Below are 21,365 nucleotides of genomic sequence, written 5' to 3' on the forward strand. Positions count from 1 at the left end.
TAATTAATAGTAATAATCAATATTACTGCCAAAAAGTCCGGCAAGTTACCATCAAAATCACTATTACAAGTACATCAGGTGTTTATACACTGGGGATCAATAGTGGACTTTAAGTTACTTTTCACCATGTTAGCTACATAAAAATGAGGCAATACTATTCAGTTTGACAGGGGCTGAAGAAGTGGAGACAGAGACGTGATGATGAGGCAAATGAAAGAGGAGGAGAACGAGGTGCGTGGTGAGGCAGGCAAAGATCAATCAATGGGCTCCGAGTGTCTGGCCTCTGCCAGGACAGCGTGGGGACAGCGGAGATCAATGAGGAGTGAGGCCCGCGGGCTGGTGCACCACATGAGACGACACGAGACTGCAAACACACACACACACACACACACACACACACACACACACACACAGCGGTGGAATGAGGGGAGTGCAATGATCGAGAAAAGACGAAAGACGCATAGCAAGGGGGCGACAACGTACGACGCAAAGCCAGACGAATGTATGGGAACAATTTGAAAGGATTATTGAAGTAGGAGTTAAAAAGGTCCAGATAAAACTGAACCCCAAAACGCTGTGTTAATCTGTAAAAAGTGGCGCAGTTTGATTTCTTGATTTCAGATGCAGAATCTGCAGGCAAAATGGCACAATTGTTACCTGAAACCAATTGTTTATTTCAAATGGTTTGAAATGAGCTCGAGAACCGGTAACCTTGGAAACAAGCCGGTCGTGTGCGTCACGTCCCGCAACAAGTTGCTAATCGGACTGTAAAACAACGGCGAGCGCACTCAAAAGACAGACCTGGCCTGGAAACTGCTGGCTCAACAGTAAACCCAATGTTTCCCTCTTATCCATCTTCGTAACGGCTGATTGGTTCTGGGATTGTTCACTGGTAAATGTTTTCAGACCATAAAAGAAAAGAGTGCAGGCGAAAAGCAAAAAGACCTCTAGAAATCTCCAAAAAGGGAGGAGCTGAAAACTGCAGCAAAACAAGGAAATCCACCTCGTCAGCTCGTAAGCAAGCGTTATGGAACTTGCACTAACTGTGGCGGACAGGGAATACTGACGAAAGCAGGAAATGTTCCCAGTGGGATGCAAACCAACTCCCACGACCCGGCGTCCGTTTCAAACTTATATTGTTGTATTTATGCAAAGGAAATTCCCATTGAATAAAATTACAGCCGTGACAAAAATCGCTTAAAATAGCAGAGCTCAATTGTCAAACATGACCTGATTTGCAAAACAAAAGGGTGGTTCACCAACAACGTTCTATTAATAAGCATTTTGACATGATGGACCAGACCCTGACAAAACCTTGCAGCATCATTTCTCTTGGCGTGATGGGATCTGCCGCCCTTAACTCAATGGCTTCCAACCGCTTTTTCACTTTAACAACACTCAGCAGGCATCCGTCATATCAGTGTAATAGAAAATGCCCCACAGCGAGAGCCGGGCGGAGGTGAGAAAATAAAGCAAACCTATCAGGTCTTGTGTCACGTCATTTTGACCCCTGATGACCTTCACCCAGCGTGGCCCTAGCGCGAAACGCAACAAACCGCCGCAAACGGCACAGCTGCCAACAGCTCCACTGACCGGAGCTGGATCGCAGCCAGCCTGCATGGAACCAGAGCAAATGAGGGAAAAAAGGGCAGGAATCTTCAACAGCGTGGGATCGAGCGTGATCCCGCTGAGTGAGTTCCTTTCTTCCCTACGTGGGATGTAGAGGACGAAAAGCAAAACTACATGCTCTCATGAAATCAAATTGATTCCGGTCGGTATGTGGAACCAGCGCATGATCAAGGATCGAGCTGCTGGTCTCGACAAACAGCCTTCACACGTCTGTCGGCTATGAAACACACTGCGGACCTCGGAGTCGGTGGGGAGTTTATTGCAGGGCCCACAGATTAGATCTCCTTCCTCTGTGGACCAACACCAGGCTGGCAAACGCCTGAGCGGTGATACTCACGGTGACGGAAGGCACTGAAGCACCCGGAGGGAAAAACAATCCTGGACTCGGAGCCCTCGAACCGACGCTCACACCCCCCCCCCCCCCAAGGTTTGAAAAACAACAGAGAGAAGTGGATGTTTGCAGGGCTTCGGCTTGTTATCAAAGTCATGTTGCATTACAGGGATTAATTAACTGTCAAGGGGTTACACATGCCTTAAAGGGCCAGTACTCTAAAAAGGTTTTGAATGCAAAAATGTAAACAACAAATCATTCCTAAATATAGCAATAGCCCTGTGATTTGATTTGATCCCCGCCTACAGAAATGGAACGACTAAATGGAACGAACACGCGTAGCTGTGCCCGTTGTTTCCCTCAACTTTGATCACACTTGGTTTTAGGGGGGAAACTAAATTCCCAACACCAGCAGCAAGTCTCCGTTGCACAGAGACAGCGTGTGCGAGCACACGGCAAAGCAACGGCAGGCTGGGAGGAAATCCGTCTGTGCTGTCGTGTGCGTTTGGAACGGACACTTTGTTTTGTTTTTTGCTTCCAAAGCATCTTAATGTTTGTTTAAAACCGTCAGGATCCTCCGACTTGTTTCATGTTTTTTGCATCAGAGGTCGCTCCTCTGTGTTGAGAGCAAACTTCACCCTACGTCGCAAGGCCTCCAACATTATAATTGTTATTTAAAATCGGCTAACTTACAAAACATTCAAACAATTTCATTAAAAAAGTACCTTTGGTTGGCTTCCTTTTTGGATCCAAACAAGGCTACAATTGGATTTTTAAAAGAATAAAACGTCTCGCCCAGAAATGTAATTAAGCTGTTTTTCGGTAACAAAGGGTGACAACACACATGAGAAAAGTGGCAGGAAACAAACAGTGTGAGCTCAGGCTGATGTACCAAATGCCTCATGAGGAGATCAGTTTCCACTTGGCTGGCTGCCGATCCAATCAGCAGGAGAGAACTCCCTCAACCAAATGTCAGAGAGGACGCAACCGAGTCACCGCCCGCGTGCGTCACCCTGACTCGCTCATCGGAAACCCTCTTTCAACCCGTGACAACATCGGAAATGCTAAATAAATGCAATGTGTACCTCCAAAAACGAGTCACGTGTCGCCGATCTTCACGGCCTCAAAAAACGTCAAATTGAGCAATTCCGCTGTGACGCTAATCCCCCATGTTTGGGTGCGCTTCCAGATTACAGGAAGCCCGACGCCAGGCTGCTGAACACAGCGTTGGGGGTATATATATATATATATATATATATATATATACTGAGCATTTGAGTCTTGATGATCAGCCACGTGTTTGTTTATCAAGTCACTGCTGCAGAGTCTGACTTGATGAAAGCATGCGCTCTCTGCTCCTCTTCGTTCTGCGGCAGGTCCCCCAGCGCCATAAACTACAAGGCGAGGCCGGAGCGATGCAAGGCGGACATATTTACAGCCCCGGAAGGCAATTGGAGGTTAACAATGTTAAGGTTTGTGAGCTGGTGTGTAAATTGCAATTATATGATTAAAAATGTCTGTCATGTGAAAGACAATGGTGCTTTCGCTCAAGCCTCCCTGTGACGTGACGTCCTCTACGACCTTCAAACACCTTCCTGGCCCTTCACAGCACACCGTCTGGGAAAGTGCACCAGGAGTCATTGGTCTGCCCTGTGTGTGTGTGTGTGTGTGTGTGTGTGTGTGTCACCTCCAAGTGGTCACCACTTTGACTGACAGGCCTGCTAAGGTTTTATGAAGCCGGGTTGTTTTTTTTGTCCTCACATAAGATGAAAAATGTATTGAAAACAACTGACCCATCTTGAAACGCAAGCACCCAGAAAGATATTCCTATTGGTTCCTGTCATTTCCAACCACGACACACAGTCAACTATTTAAGCAGCAATTTACGTGATTTGCAGGCAAAGAAAGAAAGAGGTGCGGATGCAAACCATTGCTGTTCATTCACAGCTTTTCACTGAGGAAACACAATTTCATTCCTCTACAAACGATGCGCTCATCTTCTCACCGCTCTTTGCTTGTGATTTCGCCTCACGTCCTCCCTCCGGTCTGCCCACTTAACCCTCTCCGTCCCCTCTCGGCCTTTCCCTACTTCCCTCTAGTGTGCTCAGGATAACACTCCCTCTTCGAGCCAGCGCTTCGCCATCTGACAACAAACAAGAGGGGCACGGGAAATATTAACCAGCGTTCACCTCCTTCCCTCTACTCACGCCGAGGATGCGGCTCGGCTCTTTCCAGAGCACTTCAGAAGAGGAAGCAGCACAGAGTGCGGTAAACAAAGACGACACGTGAGAGTGTCATTTGTGTGATGCAGGCTCAGAAAAAGTCCTCAATAACTGTGACTAAGCATGTTGTGTGAGAAACGGTCCTCGTATCGCCCTTCTGTAAAGAGCTTGTTCTGCTCACTTGAAAGGTCATTCCACTTCCTTTGAGGTTGTCTATTAATCTTAAAGGCTTGTCTGTATGTTTTTAAAATTAAAAAAATGGCAGCTATAGGGAGCCAGTCGTGAGCTTATCAGAGAAAGCCTTCAGAACCCCCTAACATAACCCATATTACAGCACATTATTAAGCCCCCCCCCACAGGAAACACACAGCAAGTTGGCCTTTGGCTCTGACATTTTCTAAGTGAAGGGGGCGTTCCCACTCATCTTCATATTGACTGAAGGTGTCAATTATGTTGCTTGGCTTTTTTTTTTCCCCTCGAGATGCCGGCTCTGAACGAGCGGCAGGAAACGCAGCACGGTTGGCGCACACGCATGCACGCACACGCACACACACACACACACACACACACTCGGAAGTCTAGGATCGCTGGAACAAAGAGCCGGTAAATGGGCAGGTGAATTATGGATGAAGGGAGATGCGGTTATGGAGCTTACCAGGAGAGTCTTAAGGGTGAGCAGTGTTGATGCGCAAACACACACCTCTCAGAGGAATATAACAAAGCGCTCGATGCCAATAAGCCATGTTACAGGTAGCCACGTTAAGGATTGTCAATCCTACTAAGCACCTCCTGCTGAAGGCCGACTCCATCTCCCATATTGCAATAGTGGTGATTTAGAGCGTGTTTATCGCCCAAATATGAACACGGCTCAAGCGATCATTATTCGGGGGGCAAAACAGATCCATCATCCGTTCTTTAGGGAGGAAAACGACAAAGCGATGCTATTAAAATTCATCAAGGGCATAAACTTTTTTAGGCACATTTCAGTGACTTCAGCAGAACGCTTACAGCGCCGCCAAAATATTTGAGCTTCAGTGCACGAGGCCGACTCATCCGGAGAGCCGCTTTCCATTTGACGGTTACAGAAGAGGAGCCGTAATGCCGTCAGGCAGGTTTGGGGTTTAGGGGTCCGTTTTCAGAAAGAAACGCCGGCAGTTCCCACTTCATGACTCTTATCTCTTCAAGCACATTTAGCTTAAGCCTTCGCTTGAATCGATTCCTGAAGACGACGGCATTTTACGGAATAAGATATATCATCATCTTCTTCTACTTCTCTCGCACGGTCCCCTCGGTTTGTCAACAGAAATACAGCGTTATTGACATTTTTTTTTTTTTTTTTTACTTAAACCGTGTTTGGGTCTTAAAACTGCTGCAGCCGCAGCTTGTTGTGTGTGTGCGGCCAAAGTGTGCGTTTGGTCTGCCGCGCTGAGGGTGACGTTTTGCCGCACATGCAGGACAGAAATCCGCGTGACCGCTTTCGTGTGACACAGAGACACACGCGGTGTGTATCAAAATTACACTTCAAAACCAGTTATTAACTATTCATAGAAAATAAATAATGGTTATTGAGAGTCTACTTTGTTTTCAATCCAATCCACATGCAGCAGCTTCTCAGGGACTTTGAGCCCAGATTTAATGACCCTCTCCAGCGAGCACAGACACTTCCATCATTTGTACCAATCACCAAATGGGAAACATCTCCTCCATCGGTGTCATTCATTGCTCTACGATACTTCTGGCCCCTTTCACATCAAATATTCGACACGGCGACGGTAAACATTTAACCACTCTACATTTTCTTCACGACCCCGATTCTTTTGCCACCGCCGAGGAGCTCGACAGATAGCGGAGCCTCAGGCAATGTGCCACGTCACGGCAGACGGCCCGTCAACGTGAGCGGCAGGCTCTGGCCCGGAAAGCCGGTGGACTGAGGAAGGAGGGGGTTCTAATGACACACAGGAGGACAGCACGGGTAGGAGGGGGTTGAATCGCTCAGTATGGGCTTTTGCGAACTGGTGTTCGGATCCCGTACAGAATATCGAAGGGAAGATCAAATATAAAGTGATTTTATCTGAAAAACTATCGGAACTAAGATGTTCAACAAAAATAATGGAGATGTTTGTGGGGGAGCGGCATGTCCGCCTGCTAATCTGCACCAGTGACTTTTAGGTCCTTGATTACGAACCAGTTGGGCATGTCTTTTTCATTTATTCGACACCTCCACATCTCCCATCTCCACATGCCCGCTCACCAAAACCCTGCCCTGCGGTGCATAAGAGTAGGGAACACTACGGATATTAAAACATACGATAATAATGTTAAACAGAGCATGATGCTGTGAAAGCACTCAAATAAAAATCTACTACTGTTTTAATAGAGACTTGGCTAATAAATACATTTGGTATAGTATGAATATTTTAAATAAAAGGTTTACTCTTTTACAAACGTTTATTCATTAACCGAATTGCTTGCAGGAAGATTATTTTAAACCTCCATCAGACTAGAGTGCTGTGTGATGCAACTCCCCACAAGCCTTCCTCCTCCCGCCGGCGATCGAACCGTCCATCAGCAATCTGCAGTAACCACGAATTAACAGTGTGAAAATAAAAATGATCGCATGCCCCCCCCCGCACCTTCTCAGCAGAAATGAAGAGTACAAGTGTCAAAATCCTCGCCGCGGTTTACGGCTGCATGTAGAAAGTGCCAATGATCTCTGCCGTTGGTCCAAACTCGGCCTCACGTTCTGCGGTTGGATATGCAAACTGTGAAATTTCACATCCCTCAGCACAAAAGCTATGAGAAAAACTCTCGAGGAGGAGGAGGAGGTTAGATTGAATTATGTTTTCACAATATATTTAGAACTGTGTGCTACCAGGGTTGGAAACAATATTCAAATTCAGTGCAGTGGGGTTGGGTCACAAGGGCATCCTGCAGATGGGTTTTAATGATTACAGATATTTCGCCACCATTGTTGCATTGCATCATCCCACATCTCCTTTATTAGTATTTGTCGCCGAGCAGTGAGACGGAAAAGAAGAAAGACACCATGAAGGAAGACTCACTGCAGGCTCGTCCTCCCTGCTGTCGCTGGTGTCCTCACTCTTGTGGTGACCAGCCGAGGAGCGAGTGTCCCTCTTACGGCCGGCGTCCGTCCCCTCTGTCTGTCTCTCTCCATCTGGAACAAGGTGAAAACATGGACATTGCTCAAACAGCCAGCAAGCATCATTATTATCATCATCATCGTCACCCTCAGCTCCGGTTTAATCAGCTTTGTTAACAGCACCATTGTCATCACTATCATCTCTGCAACACAATTATGAGTATGAATATCTTCATTACCATCATCCTCATGGTCAACAATAATTGCACGATATCACTTAATTTTCTTTCCACTGAGCCTCTCTAGCGTAATCAAGCCCAGATAAAAGTTTCCAGAGAAAGAGGAGATTAAATGGGAAAGATGTAATTGGAAAAGGAGAAAAAAAGAAAAAAGATCAGAGGAGAATAAAAACTGGTCCAGAGGGGGAATGTGAAAAGGAGGGAGTGACAATGGAGGAAAAAAAGGAGGAGATCGAGACAGAGAGACACATAAAGAAAGAGCTTTTCTCTCTGCCGTTGGGATGCTGTCATGCAACAGATGGATTATGGGAGTTTTGCTGCACAAGGATGTCAGGTGACTTGGCCGGGTGAGAAGAACCAGAATTCAAATCTGCATATTACACAAGTGTGTGTGTGTTCTTTGAATGGTCCAAACTGCTGTGCCTCCCCGTGTGCCAGCGAAACACGCGTGTGCACGAACGCACGCGTGCAATCGTGGATAATTAAACCCGAGAACAATCCGATACGGAGCTGCGACAGGACATCCAGCTCCTACCAGAGGCTGGTTATTCGGAGCTACAAGAAGCAAAGGGCTTCCATTAAAAGGTGGCGCGTGAGCTATAGACGCCACCGCAAGAATCAAAGGGGAGGGGAAGGGGTGAGGAGGGGGGGGGGGCTCTGTGGCGTCCCAAAAGCATTAGAGGGAAAGTGGCTCATTACTGCCGAGCGGGGGGGGGGGGGGGGGGGGAGGGGGGGGGGGGGGGGGGGGTTGGCTGCAATGTACACACATGCATACTGCCACACGAACACACACACACACACACAGGATGTATTGTGATTAAAAGACAGAATGGGGAGAACGAGAAGCATAATGAGAGCTAATGGTTTTCCAATATGTCCCCTTAATAACGAGTCTGAGTGGGCTGAATTAGTTGGGGGGAGGAGGGAGTTGGGGGGGGATGCATGGAGATTGATGCGGTCAAGGAGAAGAAGGAGAAGTGGAAAGACAGATTAGCTGGATGCTCAAACGTCGCAGAGCGATAGACTGCACATGAAAAGACAATCAAAGTTTTTTTTTTAAAAATCACAAATGAAAAAGGTTTTTCCTTCGGTCTACGCTGCTCATGATGACGTCTGTGGCAAACATTACGATCGGGATAGTTCTTCCTCATTTGTTTGGGTACCCATCATGTCTGCCTCCATTCCCTTTGCAAAGTCACCGTTTCATAAAAAGTGATTTGATCCAACAAATCATCTCATCATCCTGCTTAACAGAGAAGAAAATTGCTACGTCCCCCGATGCTTCCCTCTTAACTGTTTTCTGTATATCTTACTCTGTAGTGTATGTTGGGTTGTTTTCTCACTGAGGAAAAACTCCACTGGAAATGTCATGCCAAATGTCAGCCTGGCACAGAAAGAAACTAAAACATAATAAAAAGAAAAGAAATGGAGGTCAAGGAAGCTTTCCTTATCAAATGAGGCCACTTGAGCCACATGAAGCTTTAGTTCACGTCCACAGTCCCAGTGTGTCCTCCAGGGTCCTTCAAAGCTCCCCAGATCAAAGGGCAAACCCCAGAGAGCCCGGCTCAACTTCGTCTCACTCCAAGCCAGACTTTCCTGCCATTGTTGAGCCAAAAATAGCTAAAAGTTTTGATCTATGTAACAATAATCTATTTTGTGGATTTCAGTTGAGTGTTCAGAATTCTCTTCTTTTTGATGTCCATAGATGATGCATTCATGGACACAAATACTGAAATATACTGAGATTACCTAAAATCAACAAACCTCTTGCATTTCAATTTGTTTCTAATTAACTCTATTCTCATTCCCATGAGAAAACACTGTTGTGAGTCAACTGGCAGCACCGCCAACCATTTATGTGGGACTATTATGAGCAGGCAATGCTCCAGGCAGCCCGGTGAGATTCACCATTTATGATACCGATTTATGAAATGAGGACAAAGGTGACGGAAATCTTTGAACCTCAAAATAGGGTCAACAATAAGCATATAAAGGCGTTGCATTTTATTTTCATAAATGAAATATATTCAAGCTGCGTGGATGTTAAAACTTCAATCCATCTGAGCTTTCATACCCTCAATAAACAGATAACAGATTTAGAGAATTCACTTTTTAAATAATTTCTGCTCTTCTTTAAGTCCCTCAAGCTTTGTCTTTTGAAGTCGGAGGAGAAGAATGTTTGAGTGAACTTCTTGAGAAAGTAAGACTTCCAAATAAGAACACAAACCGTATCGAGTGATGTGTAACTTGAAGCCAATATCCTAACCGTTACATTTAAATCAGCCCCTATCATATGAAAACAAGTAAGAGCAGCCACTGATAATCTTATTCTTCTATTAAATTCTTCAAGTATCCCAAAAGAGGAAGAGAACTGCATGTGTGTGCAAACGTTCAAACATTCCTTGCCAACACATTCTTTCGGAAAACCGATTAATAGCCTTGAAATGATAGTGTGCAGGAGCCGAGGCGAGCTGCAGAGAGTCCGTCCGTCCCCGTCCAGGCCACGGGGACGGACTCCGCGCCGTCTCTAATGAAGTAGCGAAAAGCCGACTGGCAGGTTAATGGAAGCCAATCGACGAGGTGCAGTCGGCGGGCGCAGGAGGCCGGGCGGAATGCTAATCGAGCCTCCGCTCGTACGTTCTGCCTAATCTGTCCATGCCGCCCGCTGCAAAGAACTACAGCTCCATTTACTGAGACGATAAGATGGAGGAGAGCAACTTCTACAACCTCCGGAGGAAGGAGATAGAGAGCGCTTTCCTTTCCCGCGGTAAGTCTGTTGACGGACCACATTAACAACCACAATGAACGGGAGTCTTATCTGAGGCTGATGTGGGTGGACTCTGCAGATGGAGACGAGGATTGGAAGGAACTTTCTCCAGCTTTTGGGGAAATGAGTAATAAGTTCACCTTGTCCGGCTGCCCCCTTTTAGAACTAATGATATTCTGAACTCCAGATATTCCAGTTTATATTTGTGCTTGTTTCAGTGCATTCCTCCGTATATACGTGCACATGGTATGTGGGATTCACGTGTGCGTGCGTGACGCATCTCTGCTTCTCCTTGTACCTTTTGAACAAGGCTGAGAAGCAGCAAGGTGCTCCGCTATAGACGAGGTGAGGGACAGATTGTGGGATTAGCATACAAGACGACAACTCAACGCTGAACATGGTGAGGGAGAAGATAAAGCCGTGGTTAACTTGGAGAGTTTGGTTTGAACTTTTGTGTCCCACAGATTAGATGATAATAACGATGTGTTTCGGGAGCCTCGGAGGATCTGTCGCATGCAATAGCCCTCTGTTAAACAGCACAAAGTCAAATATGGCGGCTTGCAGTGGTTACACAACAGCGCCAACGGTCATCATCGCAATTCATTTGCCAGCGTTATCTCGAGAGCGGTTGCAACATGGTCCCTTTTTGAAAAAAGGCACAGTCGGGGCCACTTAACACTTGACGGTAATGGAGAACTGGTGACAGAACCCAGCGGGAGAAACTGGAATTATCCCGTTAAGTTACAGCTAACGCCGTGTCTGTCCACTACGCGAGGGGGTGGACATTTTACGCTAAAAGACATTTGGGTTGAATTGTCATAATTTCAATACTTGTTTTTACATTGCATGATGAATTGGTTATGAAAAAAGATTATTGATGATGTTTCATATGTGCTAATTCAATACCTTGAGTTTGCAGTGGACTTTATCACAAATTTAGCAACGGCTCGAGACCTACTTGGTCAATAAATCTCATTTCAGAAAATACGTTTTCTTGGACTGAATGCCAGCATAGTGGAGAACACAGAGGTCATTATGAGATTAGAAAAAAGGGTGTCTGTGACAGTGTCCTGGCTGGAGGTAGCTATGTGAGAAAGGAGAACAGGTCAGTAACAATGGCTCCCGTCGGGAGTACGGCATCCAAATGAAGCTCAAAATCTGGTGTCATGGGGCCTAATTTTAGGAATAAAATACTCCGCCACAGCTCCACTCGCCTGTTTCTTTGACACCAGACAGGGCGGATAGAGATGTTTACTTACAGATTCTCCCCCTGCTGCATGGATGTCCAAATGAGAATCTCGACTCACTAAAACTAGGCCACGGCATTGTGACTGATTGTCATAGCCGCCGGTCGCGTGACAGGCACGGCCGCCTTCTCTCTTTCGCTTCTCTTCGCTTTCTTAACAGCGAATCCACGCACGGCCTTCTGCCAAGCGCCGTTTTTACTGCTTGCTATGCTTCTGCCACTGACCTTCCTCACTGCCGAGATGCTTCCGCCTGGCCGAGTGCAGCCCATTGCACTTTTTCCCCTCTCTCTCTCTCTTCATCACACTTGCATCCCAGGAGGCGCTGCAGCAACACTTCAATCAAAAGTTGCTTAGCTCGTGCGCCTTGTCCGTTTTAATATGCGGTTCAACAGAAAATTGACCTCTTGACCTCGCCACACGGATTAGCTGTTTGGGGGGGGAAGTCGGTGATTTGCGTCGCTGAGTAATGGAAAGACAGACAGATTAAACTGGAAGTCAAGGGGGAGAACGGAACACCGATGGAGACTGTAAGAGGCGCGTGGACAAGGGCGTAACCACGGGGGGCATGCCGTGTCCCCTGTTCACGTTCACTCATTACCAAGTCAGCCATTAACTGATTGACACTCGCCTATTGCCCCTCTACCCCCCCCCCCCCCACCCCCCAATCGCTCTGCAACCCATTCTCAGCACACCACCAGAGTGCCGACTTTATAACGGCGTTCCAAGGCCCGTGGCGTTATAAGGCATGTTAGGCGCAGGGCAGTGGAGGACGTCAGACCCACGGCCCGGTACGCTTCCTTAAAGTCACCTTTCTGTCAGTCCAGCATTTGTGCACGCACACACGCACACACACACACACACACACACACACACACGGTGCAGCGGCAGGGGGCGTAGCGGGCTTCACCGGGGCTGCGTTAGCCATATGGAGCTATCTGATTATAGCAAATAAACGGCACTGATCTGTGCCATTAGCCAGTCAGCATTGTAGCAGAGTGGAGGGCTGCTGTGCAACTGATTAATAGGCCGGGCGCTGCACTCGCCGGTCTTTAGCTTCCCCTCAAAACAACGCGGCCTTATAAAGAAAAGGGAAGCAACAGCGCATTTAAACAAGAAAAGCATAACAGGGCCTTACAGATAAGATAAATGGAGACAAAGGCAGCGTGACAGAGAGGGGCCAGGAAGGACAGGGGGGAAATAGCGCAGCAGTGAGAGGGAGAGAGAGAGTGCTCGCTGGCCCTTGGGGGGGGTGCAGGGCGGAGAACGAGGGAATGCAGAGATGCTTAATGCGCTGTGATATGGGTCAGGAGGCAGAGGGGTCCCACTCTCCTCCGCTTTTCTAGCATCTCCTCCACGCTCTGGTAGTGTTGTTTCAAATGCACAGCAGAACACTAAAGGCCACTTAGGAAAATTCACGTAACAAAAGAAAAAAAAGAAAAAACGGAAATGCTTCGGATGGAGACAAAAACTGAAAATCAAAGCTCATCGGCCCGATGCACTCAAAGACTAAAAGACATGACCTCAAAAGGATGGAGAGACCCTCAAACACACGCACAGATACTTAGAGCTTATGGTTTTCAACCAAATCGAACGAATAGAGTCAGTTGAACATTTGCGTTGCAGAGCAGATGAGTGTGGGAATGTCCATCACTTGTTCTGTACAAGGCACTGTGCTCATGTTCAAGTACATCTACACTTGTATATGTACACATATGAAATCGACATCTCCGGCCTTTCCATTCATGAATATTCAGCCCAACTTGGTGCGACGAGTGGCAATAACAAGTCCAGAGATTACACCGACAATCAAAAAAAGGCCGTGAGAGCAAGGAAGTGCCTCCTGCTTATGGAGAGCATCTGCGCTCTAATGAGGTTTGTATCTCACTTGCTCTCTACTTGAAACACATTTCATCTGCTCTTGATGCTTTCTTTTTTTTTTACACTTTACACTCTGAACAGGGCCGAAGGGGTGAACGCCTCGAGCGGGATTAGTCTAAAATATGGCAACCGATGTGCATTTAATAGGAAAACATCTCCATATACAGTACCAGCCAGAGGTTTCCAAACCTGACTTGTAGTGCATATTGTGCAGCGTTGTTTGACTCTGATAGAAGTGGGTGCGCATAGTGGGTACGTCTTCTCATACTTCAACGAGCATCATTTTAGAACCAAACTGGCAACGTGGGGTCACGTTGGCAAAGACTAAAGGAATAAAAGCTGATATAGTTCTGTCAATCTCTTGTATAGTTGGTATTCGGCCATAGGCTGTGTGGAACAAAGCGGTCTGATCCCACCGTTCCTCGCTCCCCCTCTAAATGGCTGTCCGTCTCTCCCCGTCTCCTGCTGCTGCTTAGTGCCCGAGGCCTCTGTGAACTCCACCGGCTGCTTGGAGGCCTGTGAGGTACGATTTAGCCGGAATCTAAGTTGCCAAGGAGACAAGAATGGAAAAGAGAAGCATTTCCATCACGGACTACGGCAAAAGATATGGGAGAAAGAGAGCACAGAGTGAAGCTACAAAACCGATAGAGACAAAAGTGACCAAAGGTCGATGAGCCTCACAACAAATCAAAAAAGGTGCATAGAATGAGCGTGAGTGCATATTCATAAAAGGCCAAGCCCGTCTGTATTTCCCCGTCTCCGGGGTGTTAATTACGGCCCTGCGAGAAAGCGGAGGGAGATGCACACAGACGCATCGCCGAGCAACCGCACACAGCGGCCAGTGACACCCAGAGGCAGCTCCTCCAATCACAGTGCAGGAGACGAGGAGGCCGATCTGAGCCGCTGCAGAGCCACGACCGTCACAACCGATGTGTCACTGGGGACGGAGTTAGAGGGAGGATGCATGGGTTGCTTCTTCCTGATCTCCCCCCCCCTCGCTTGTTAGCACACATTTGTAAACAGAGAAACGAAAAGGGCCTTGGAGCCTTGAACGCGCTCCAACGTGTGCACGGGTCAGAGCCAAACGGAGCATCTAAATGAGGTGAGCGCACCCGAGGAGACCTTCTACCCAACAATTCATCCATCTTTCGCCACCCTGACAGCTGAGAGGGGAGCCTGAACCGAGCCGCCAATCCGAACTCGGGAGACGAGGCCCCGTCTGTGAGCCAGAAATAAAAATAGTAAAAAGGACCTTCATCTTGCAACGAGAGGAGGGGAGACAGAAAAACCAAAGAAAAACGACAGATGGGAGGAGGGTAATGGGGAGTTCAGCTACACCTCAGTGAAAGACAAATTTGTAGTTTAGAAAGTGCAGAACACCAGAGACAACACTGACCCCGGAATAACCCGACTCGGTTTACCAGCGCTGCCTTTTTGTGCCCCTCCAAAAACACGCTCCTCCATTTCCCTTTCTCCTCTCACCGCCTCGGTCGTTACCGCCTCGCTTGCCCTGTACACCTTTAATCTTCTTCTTCTTTCCCTTCCTCCCTCCTCCTCCTCCTCCTCCTCCTCTCCCTCTCTGTCTCAAATCACTCTCTGAAGCCATCTGATGCGGCAGCAGCGATTAATGCATGAATATTGCTTCCGTGTAGAACCCCGGCGTGGTCATTATCTTCTGCAGAGAACCCGATTCGGATCGCCCCGAGGAGTCATCGCTTTCCTGATAACATCGCCCGTGTGCTGAGACAAAGAGAGATGGAGGAGGATGTGTATGGGGGGGGGGGGGGGAATACAAGGTAAAAGAAGACAGGAGGAGGGAAAGGAGGGCAGATGAAGGGGAGGGAGGTGGGGGAACAAAAGGTGCAGAGGGAATTTCAGAAGAAAAAGAAGAAGTTATGGTGGGGGGGGGCAGGAACAATAATAGCCTTGTCTTATCACTGTACAGTGATAAATCCCTTTCTCGTCGGGGAGCCTGATGACAAACCACCTCCACCCTGCACTGGGGGCCCTGGCTATTTATGATCGGGCAACGCGTACGAGCCGGGGCCTCGATCCGTCTCAGCGGGGGTGGGGGGGGGGTTTGGCGTCGCCACTCCCGGACCCCGCTGACAATCTCGAATGGGGCCACTCTGTCAACTCTGCCATTCCCCCCCCCCCCCCCCCCCCCCTCCCCTCCTCTGCCCTCAGCACATCATCTGCTGGTAACTGGTGATAAGGACAACGCGGATACATTCACTTTAGAGGAATCTCCACCACGCGAATGTTTCAAAGTGCTTCAGCTAAATGATAACGCACAAGAACCTCATTACACAAGAATGTATTTTTCTGGGTCCCGAAAGAGAGAAACCGCCTCATCAGCGTCTCTGTAATGAGCGTTCCAATTACAGCAGTACTTTTGAGGTGCGAGATGCTATTTCCAAAATCGTGCCGCTGTGGTGGAGAGTACGAGACAGAACATCAGTGCGTCTGCTACCATTTAGCTCAGCAAACAAAATTACATAACAGTGGAACAAAGGAATACATGAAAGTGTGATACAATTTGGCTCCCGCGGCAGCCGACCCGCCATCAGTTCACTCGCTTATCCAGCGAGGAAAATAAATCCTCACGACCTGCTGCCCCCCCCGAATCAGTCACAGAGAGCAGAGTGAGAGGAGGACACGTGACGCCATCCGGCAATGAATTCACACGAGCTGCCGCGATTGTTTGCGTTTTGTTTCTTGTGTCTGTTTACCCACTTATTTATTCCTGCTTGCGGTAAATTATTCATGGTTGTTCCTTTTCGTATCCTCTGGTGGCAGCAAAGGCCGGTCACGCTGCGGATATATGAAGGCCGGGCAACAGACGCCGTTGATCGACATCTCTGACGACGGGTTGGAATGGAAAAAGGGAAGGCGAGAGAAGGACACATCAACCGCTCAGTTATGTTAAATTATCGCACGGGCCTAAAGTTTCTAATGAATTCCTTACTTCTTAGGCTTGCAATCTCAGAGGTCCATCTTCAAGGACATTCCTTGTTGGAGGAGATTGCAGCGAAGTAACAACAAGGAATCCTTTGCACAAGTCTTGTCTGTCATATTGACAGTAGTGTGCTGTGAATCCAAAAAGCTAAAAGGAAATAAATCCGCTGCAAGTTGCATGTGAGTGAAAACTAGACAGCAGAAAGTTCCGCTGCCATCTTGAAGGGATTGTCGAGGGAGATGTTGTTACTAGGGTGAGTAGCGGGTGCAAAAAAAAATATCTTAATGTGCTTAATTAAACAGATTTCCAGCTGGCTCAGTGTTGGAGGCACAGACCGGGCCTCAATCCGTGCGATTTTACACGGATTTGGAGAGCAAGGTCCCGAGTATGGTGTCGGCATATCTCAGGCTCTTTGGTCCCGCTGCCCGGCAACATCCCGACCTTCCAAAGAAAAATAATTGGCTGGATACCAACTCACACAAAGCAGTAATGTCAAATCAAGGGGCTCCTCAGAACTGAAATAAAATAAAAAATGGTTTAATTTTCTTTGTATTGGATTATTTTTCAATTTTCCACTTTCTATTATTGTTAACACTTTATATCTATTAGGAGATCTTCATGTCAAGCATTTGTGCTCAGTTTGTTAGTGAAAATTACTCATTTCTTTTACACAACACTAGAGGTTACACTGCTGTCCTGCTGCCTCAACAAAGGTGCATACAAATGAATACATGTGTGTGCAGATAAATACAAAATGAACTCCGTTCAGAAGTTACTCTTTTAATGAAGCAATAATGTCCGTGTAGAGTTTCCAGACTGGTGTAAATGGAGGGAAGCCAACATGTAGTTAGGTGAATTCCACTGACTGCTACAAGTGGACTTTGGGGAGCTCCAGAGGACTCTCAGGTTGGTTAAGAATAGTATTCAACGGGTCTGAAGGGACACGGACTGAGCAAACACCATCACATACTCCTTCATGCTCCGGTTAGGTTATTTCTATTCAACCGCATGTACCTTTTCCTATTGCAGTATTTTCAGCCATGCAATACGCTTTTTTCTTTTCACATATCATTAATTAATAAAGATCACACACACACACACACACACAAAAACTTGTGTTGGATAAAATATCTTAAAAGGATACGGACTTTGTGTATACAAAGTGTACATGACATGATGCATGAGCTCTCGTGATATTTAAACCTTTATATTACCATATTTTGGAGGAGGAGGTACGGTGTATTCGTCTGTGACGGACAGCGTGTTAAGAGTCCGACCCGTCCCTGAACTGTAGACATCATGCAGCCGTTCGTGACCAAGTGGGACGAGAGATGTGCATCTGATAGCAAACGCGGTAAACACAGACTTTACACAGCACTCACTCCCTCCGTTTAACCTACAAAGGCAACGTTAGTGGACAGCTAGCGTTCGGCGCGCCTGTGACAAACCAAAACACCGTCCTCGTGGTGGACCAGCCTCTGACAGACTCCTGCAGGCGTCTCCCGAGGCAGCCGGCGATTCGCCTTGCAGGAGAATTTAATTTTGAAAACCACCACCTTGGGCGACCGCGCTGCCCCGAGCACGAGCCAGAGGCAGCGAAGCATGTTCCAATCCGTCACTCTCAGCAGCCCTCGCCATACTACGCCGCTGTCGGTGTGTACATGTCGACCGTAAAAAGCCAAAGCAACAATCTCCCCCGAGTTGTGAGCTCGTATTGACCTTACAGAAGCTCTCCATCCGCTCTCCTTCGATCGCTGTTTTTGGCTGCCCCAGTTTTTGCAAACCCTACTTCCTCTGAGCCAGTCAATGTACCATATTGACCATCAATCAATCATATCCAGTTGTGAGGATAAATATTGCCTGGAATTTCGTTTATGCTGCAGTCCTGACAACTGATGTACACCAAAAATATAATGGATATGATGACCTCTTATATCACAGTATGAATATTAATAATGATTTGTTTTTCCTTTAGAATATGTTGTTTGAAATAGAAAAAATATTTTAAGTTGAATACAACTTGGCCACATTTCTAATTGCAGTGGCATCAAGTCTTGGGTATCATGGTCTTGGAAGTACGACTACTCATCACTCACTCTCGTCATTAGAGCTCAACGCTACCCACTTAAGCTATCTTCCTATTACAAGCCCCCTCTTGGAGGGTGATCGGCGCGTGCAAAGAGGAGCATGAACAAAGTCTCTTCGGTTGTGAGCGCGTCGTAGAAAGATTTAAAAAAAAGGACAACAACAACCACAACAGCGCACAACGATTCTGCCAGAGTCGGCTCGGGGGGAGCGTGCGCTCTCTGAGACAAGTTCTGCAGACATGACATGAGCACACACGACTGTCATGGCAAACCTCAGCAGGGAAGCACGAGGGCTTCTACTGCTGTCGCTCAACTCATGTACAATGCATGAGGACCAGGGGAGCTAAGAGGACACGGAGCACAGTGCAGGAGGCTCCTGCGTGGGTGGAAAAGGATGCTGGGGACAGAAAGACAAGCTACAAGCACACGCGCGGTATGCACACAGGACACGTCTTCACCCCAAATAACATGTGCACAATTGAAATTGACAAAGATACACTGAAGAGAAAGGAACCGTAAATAACACAAGGGGAAGACTGACGACCCGAGAGACAGAGGGTGGGAGGCGTGAAGAGAGATTAAAAAAGGTAACGGACAGGAGAAGTGGGAAGAGGCTGAAGGAGCGAGACAAGACGAGAGAAGCGAGGACAGTGGGAAGAGCAACGAGATGAGAAAGAGGGCGACCCTTAATCAGCCACTCGCCAGAACGTATGCGCGCACACACACACACAAAACACCAACAAACGTGACTGGTGTGTGTTTGCACAGCACTACTCTCAGTTTCATTACAGGCCCATTTCCCCCGCCTAATACCCGGACCGGAGCTGGTGATAAGGAAGGTACACACTCTCTTCTGTACACAACATCTCATTCGAGCAGAGGAAATTGGAACGAAGAGGAGAAAGGATGAGAGCAGGGAGAGGTGAGAAGGACAGCCGTGGGGGAGGAGGGGGGAGAGAGAGGACTGGATGGAGAAGAGAAGGAGAGGATGTTTGCCCGAGCAAAGATAAGCCCGGTCCAACACGGCAACGGCGAAAAGGCGAGAGTTTGGGGATTTGGGGCCGAGAGGAGGGATGAAAAGAGGGGTAGATGAGGAGAAAGGGAAAGGAGGTAGAGTGGTAGAAAAAAATTTAAAAAATGGAGAGGGATGGAGAACAGCAACAGGGGTAATTTTCCTCAACTTTTTTTTATATTTCTTTAGGAGCAGGATGAAAAACACCAGACTTTGTTGCAAAGAGAAAAGAGGTTTTGATGGAGAAGGCAATCACGAAGCGGTGAGAGAGAAACACGTGGGACGCCGAAGGAAAGGGACGCAACACCCGGAGCGGGAAAAAAAAAAAAACTACTTACGGCTGAGCGGAGGGGTCAAAGGAAACGAAAACAAGCAGCGATGACGCATTACGGATCGGCAGAAACGCACGTGGCGCTCGCTGCTCGGGACAAGGAGCCCAGCAGCGCTCACACTTCTGCGTGTTTTCAGGGTCACGAGGCAACATCGGAGAGGATGAGGGGTGAATGTTACCCGCAACACATTACCAGATGACTGGGGGGGGGGGGGGGGGCTGTGTCAGGGGACATGAGTAACACCAAAAGCTCGCTAGCAGCAAAGCGAAGTCCGTACGATATCCCAGATGGGGGAGAGAAGGGGTGAAATCGTACTCACTGCAGCGTCTCAAGGCATAAGGCACTCGGTTTGTAATCATCCGTGCAAATGGGGGAGGGGGGGGACAAACAACATGGCGAGCGCATGCACGCAACAATGAAGACACAACAATGATACTGTAGGAACGAGTAAGACAAGCATGGAAGGCAAAGGGTTTGCTAAATATCCCCAGTCAGACTTTGGTGTCGCTTCGGACCAAAGAGCAAACGTAAATTAAAATTTGATTAATGCCGTTTAGCTACCGATACGTTCCGTTTTGCAAGCTCAAGTTGAGAAGAATGAATTCTCCGCCGCGTGCTAAAACACAGAGCCATATATTATTATAAAATCTACCCTGTGGATGAAAGGATTCCTGCTGTAAATCTAGAATACATATAGAAAAACTCAGCCACCCAACAATCCCCATCTTTTGGCGGCCTCCGCCCGTCTGTTCCCGCTGTGCGGAGCATCCATCACGCGGTCTAACGGCCGATACTGTCGAAGGCTCCCTGCTCTGGATGAATGGAGAACCTGCTCTGCACCCCTGACCATGCCAGCGCTTGACACCATAAGGCGGGTCAACCCGTCACGAGATGGAGAGCGCTGCTGATCATACTTACCGAGACGGATGCGAACAAACTGACACACACAGATGATGAGGGCGCATGGGTAACGCTGGGTCTAAAATAAAGACGTTTAGGAGGAAAGCGATTTTTCACTGTTATTTTCTGTTCATGCACGACTGACCCTCTGGTGAAACTCCCACCTTACCACTTTCCCTCACCGTACCAACATTAGAGAGGTGAGCGGGCTGGGGGGACGTGGGGAGGTAATATCTTATTGAAATGCCCTTTGAGAATCAGGGAGAGAGGAGATGCGCTATTATTATTGTGTGAGAGTGCTCCACGGCATGATTACTGGCTGAGGCGGCCAATTACATTGAAGCGATGATTGCCGAGATCCGTTGATTCCCTCCAGTTTCACGGCGAGCTGAAAGGACAAACAACTGGCCGGTTGATTAGACAGGAAACCAAAAAAGAGGAAAGCGAGAGAAAGAGGAGCCGGCGTAGTGAAATCCAGGATCAAATCGGATCCATTTCGAAAAAGCTTTGGACAGCTTTGCTCGTCTCTTCGTGCGACTCCGCGCTGGGACCACAGGGAGACCAGCTCAGCTCACTGTTTATGTTGCATTTAGGCACAATTAGACAAGGCGGCGCTTCGCACAGGCGGCAGACCTCAAACGTAATCACCGTGCGTAACTTAT

General features: G+C 47.7%; 1 protein-coding gene across 1 annotated transcript in view; it reads right to left on the minus strand.

The window, feature by feature from the left end:
* LOC120808958 (N-acetyl-beta-glucosaminyl-glycoprotein 4-beta-N-acetylgalactosaminyltransferase 1) overlaps nt 1–21,365 on the minus strand; it is a 93,037-nt gene that overhangs the window by 56,563 nt on the left and 15,109 nt on the right. Inside the window, exon 2 of the mRNA XM_078082759.1 lies at nt 7,245–7,357. Within this exon, the coding sequence (XP_077938885.1) occupies nt 7,245–7,357 (113 nt within the window). The remainder of the gene's footprint in view (nt 1–7,244; nt 7,358–21,365) is intronic.

The sequence above is a fragment of the Gasterosteus aculeatus genome, chromosome X (assembly GCF_964276395.1).
Source record: "Gasterosteus aculeatus chromosome X, fGasAcu3.hap1.1, whole genome shotgun sequence".
NCBI classification, from domain to species: Eukaryota; Metazoa; Chordata; class Actinopteri; order Perciformes; family Gasterosteidae; genus Gasterosteus; species Gasterosteus aculeatus.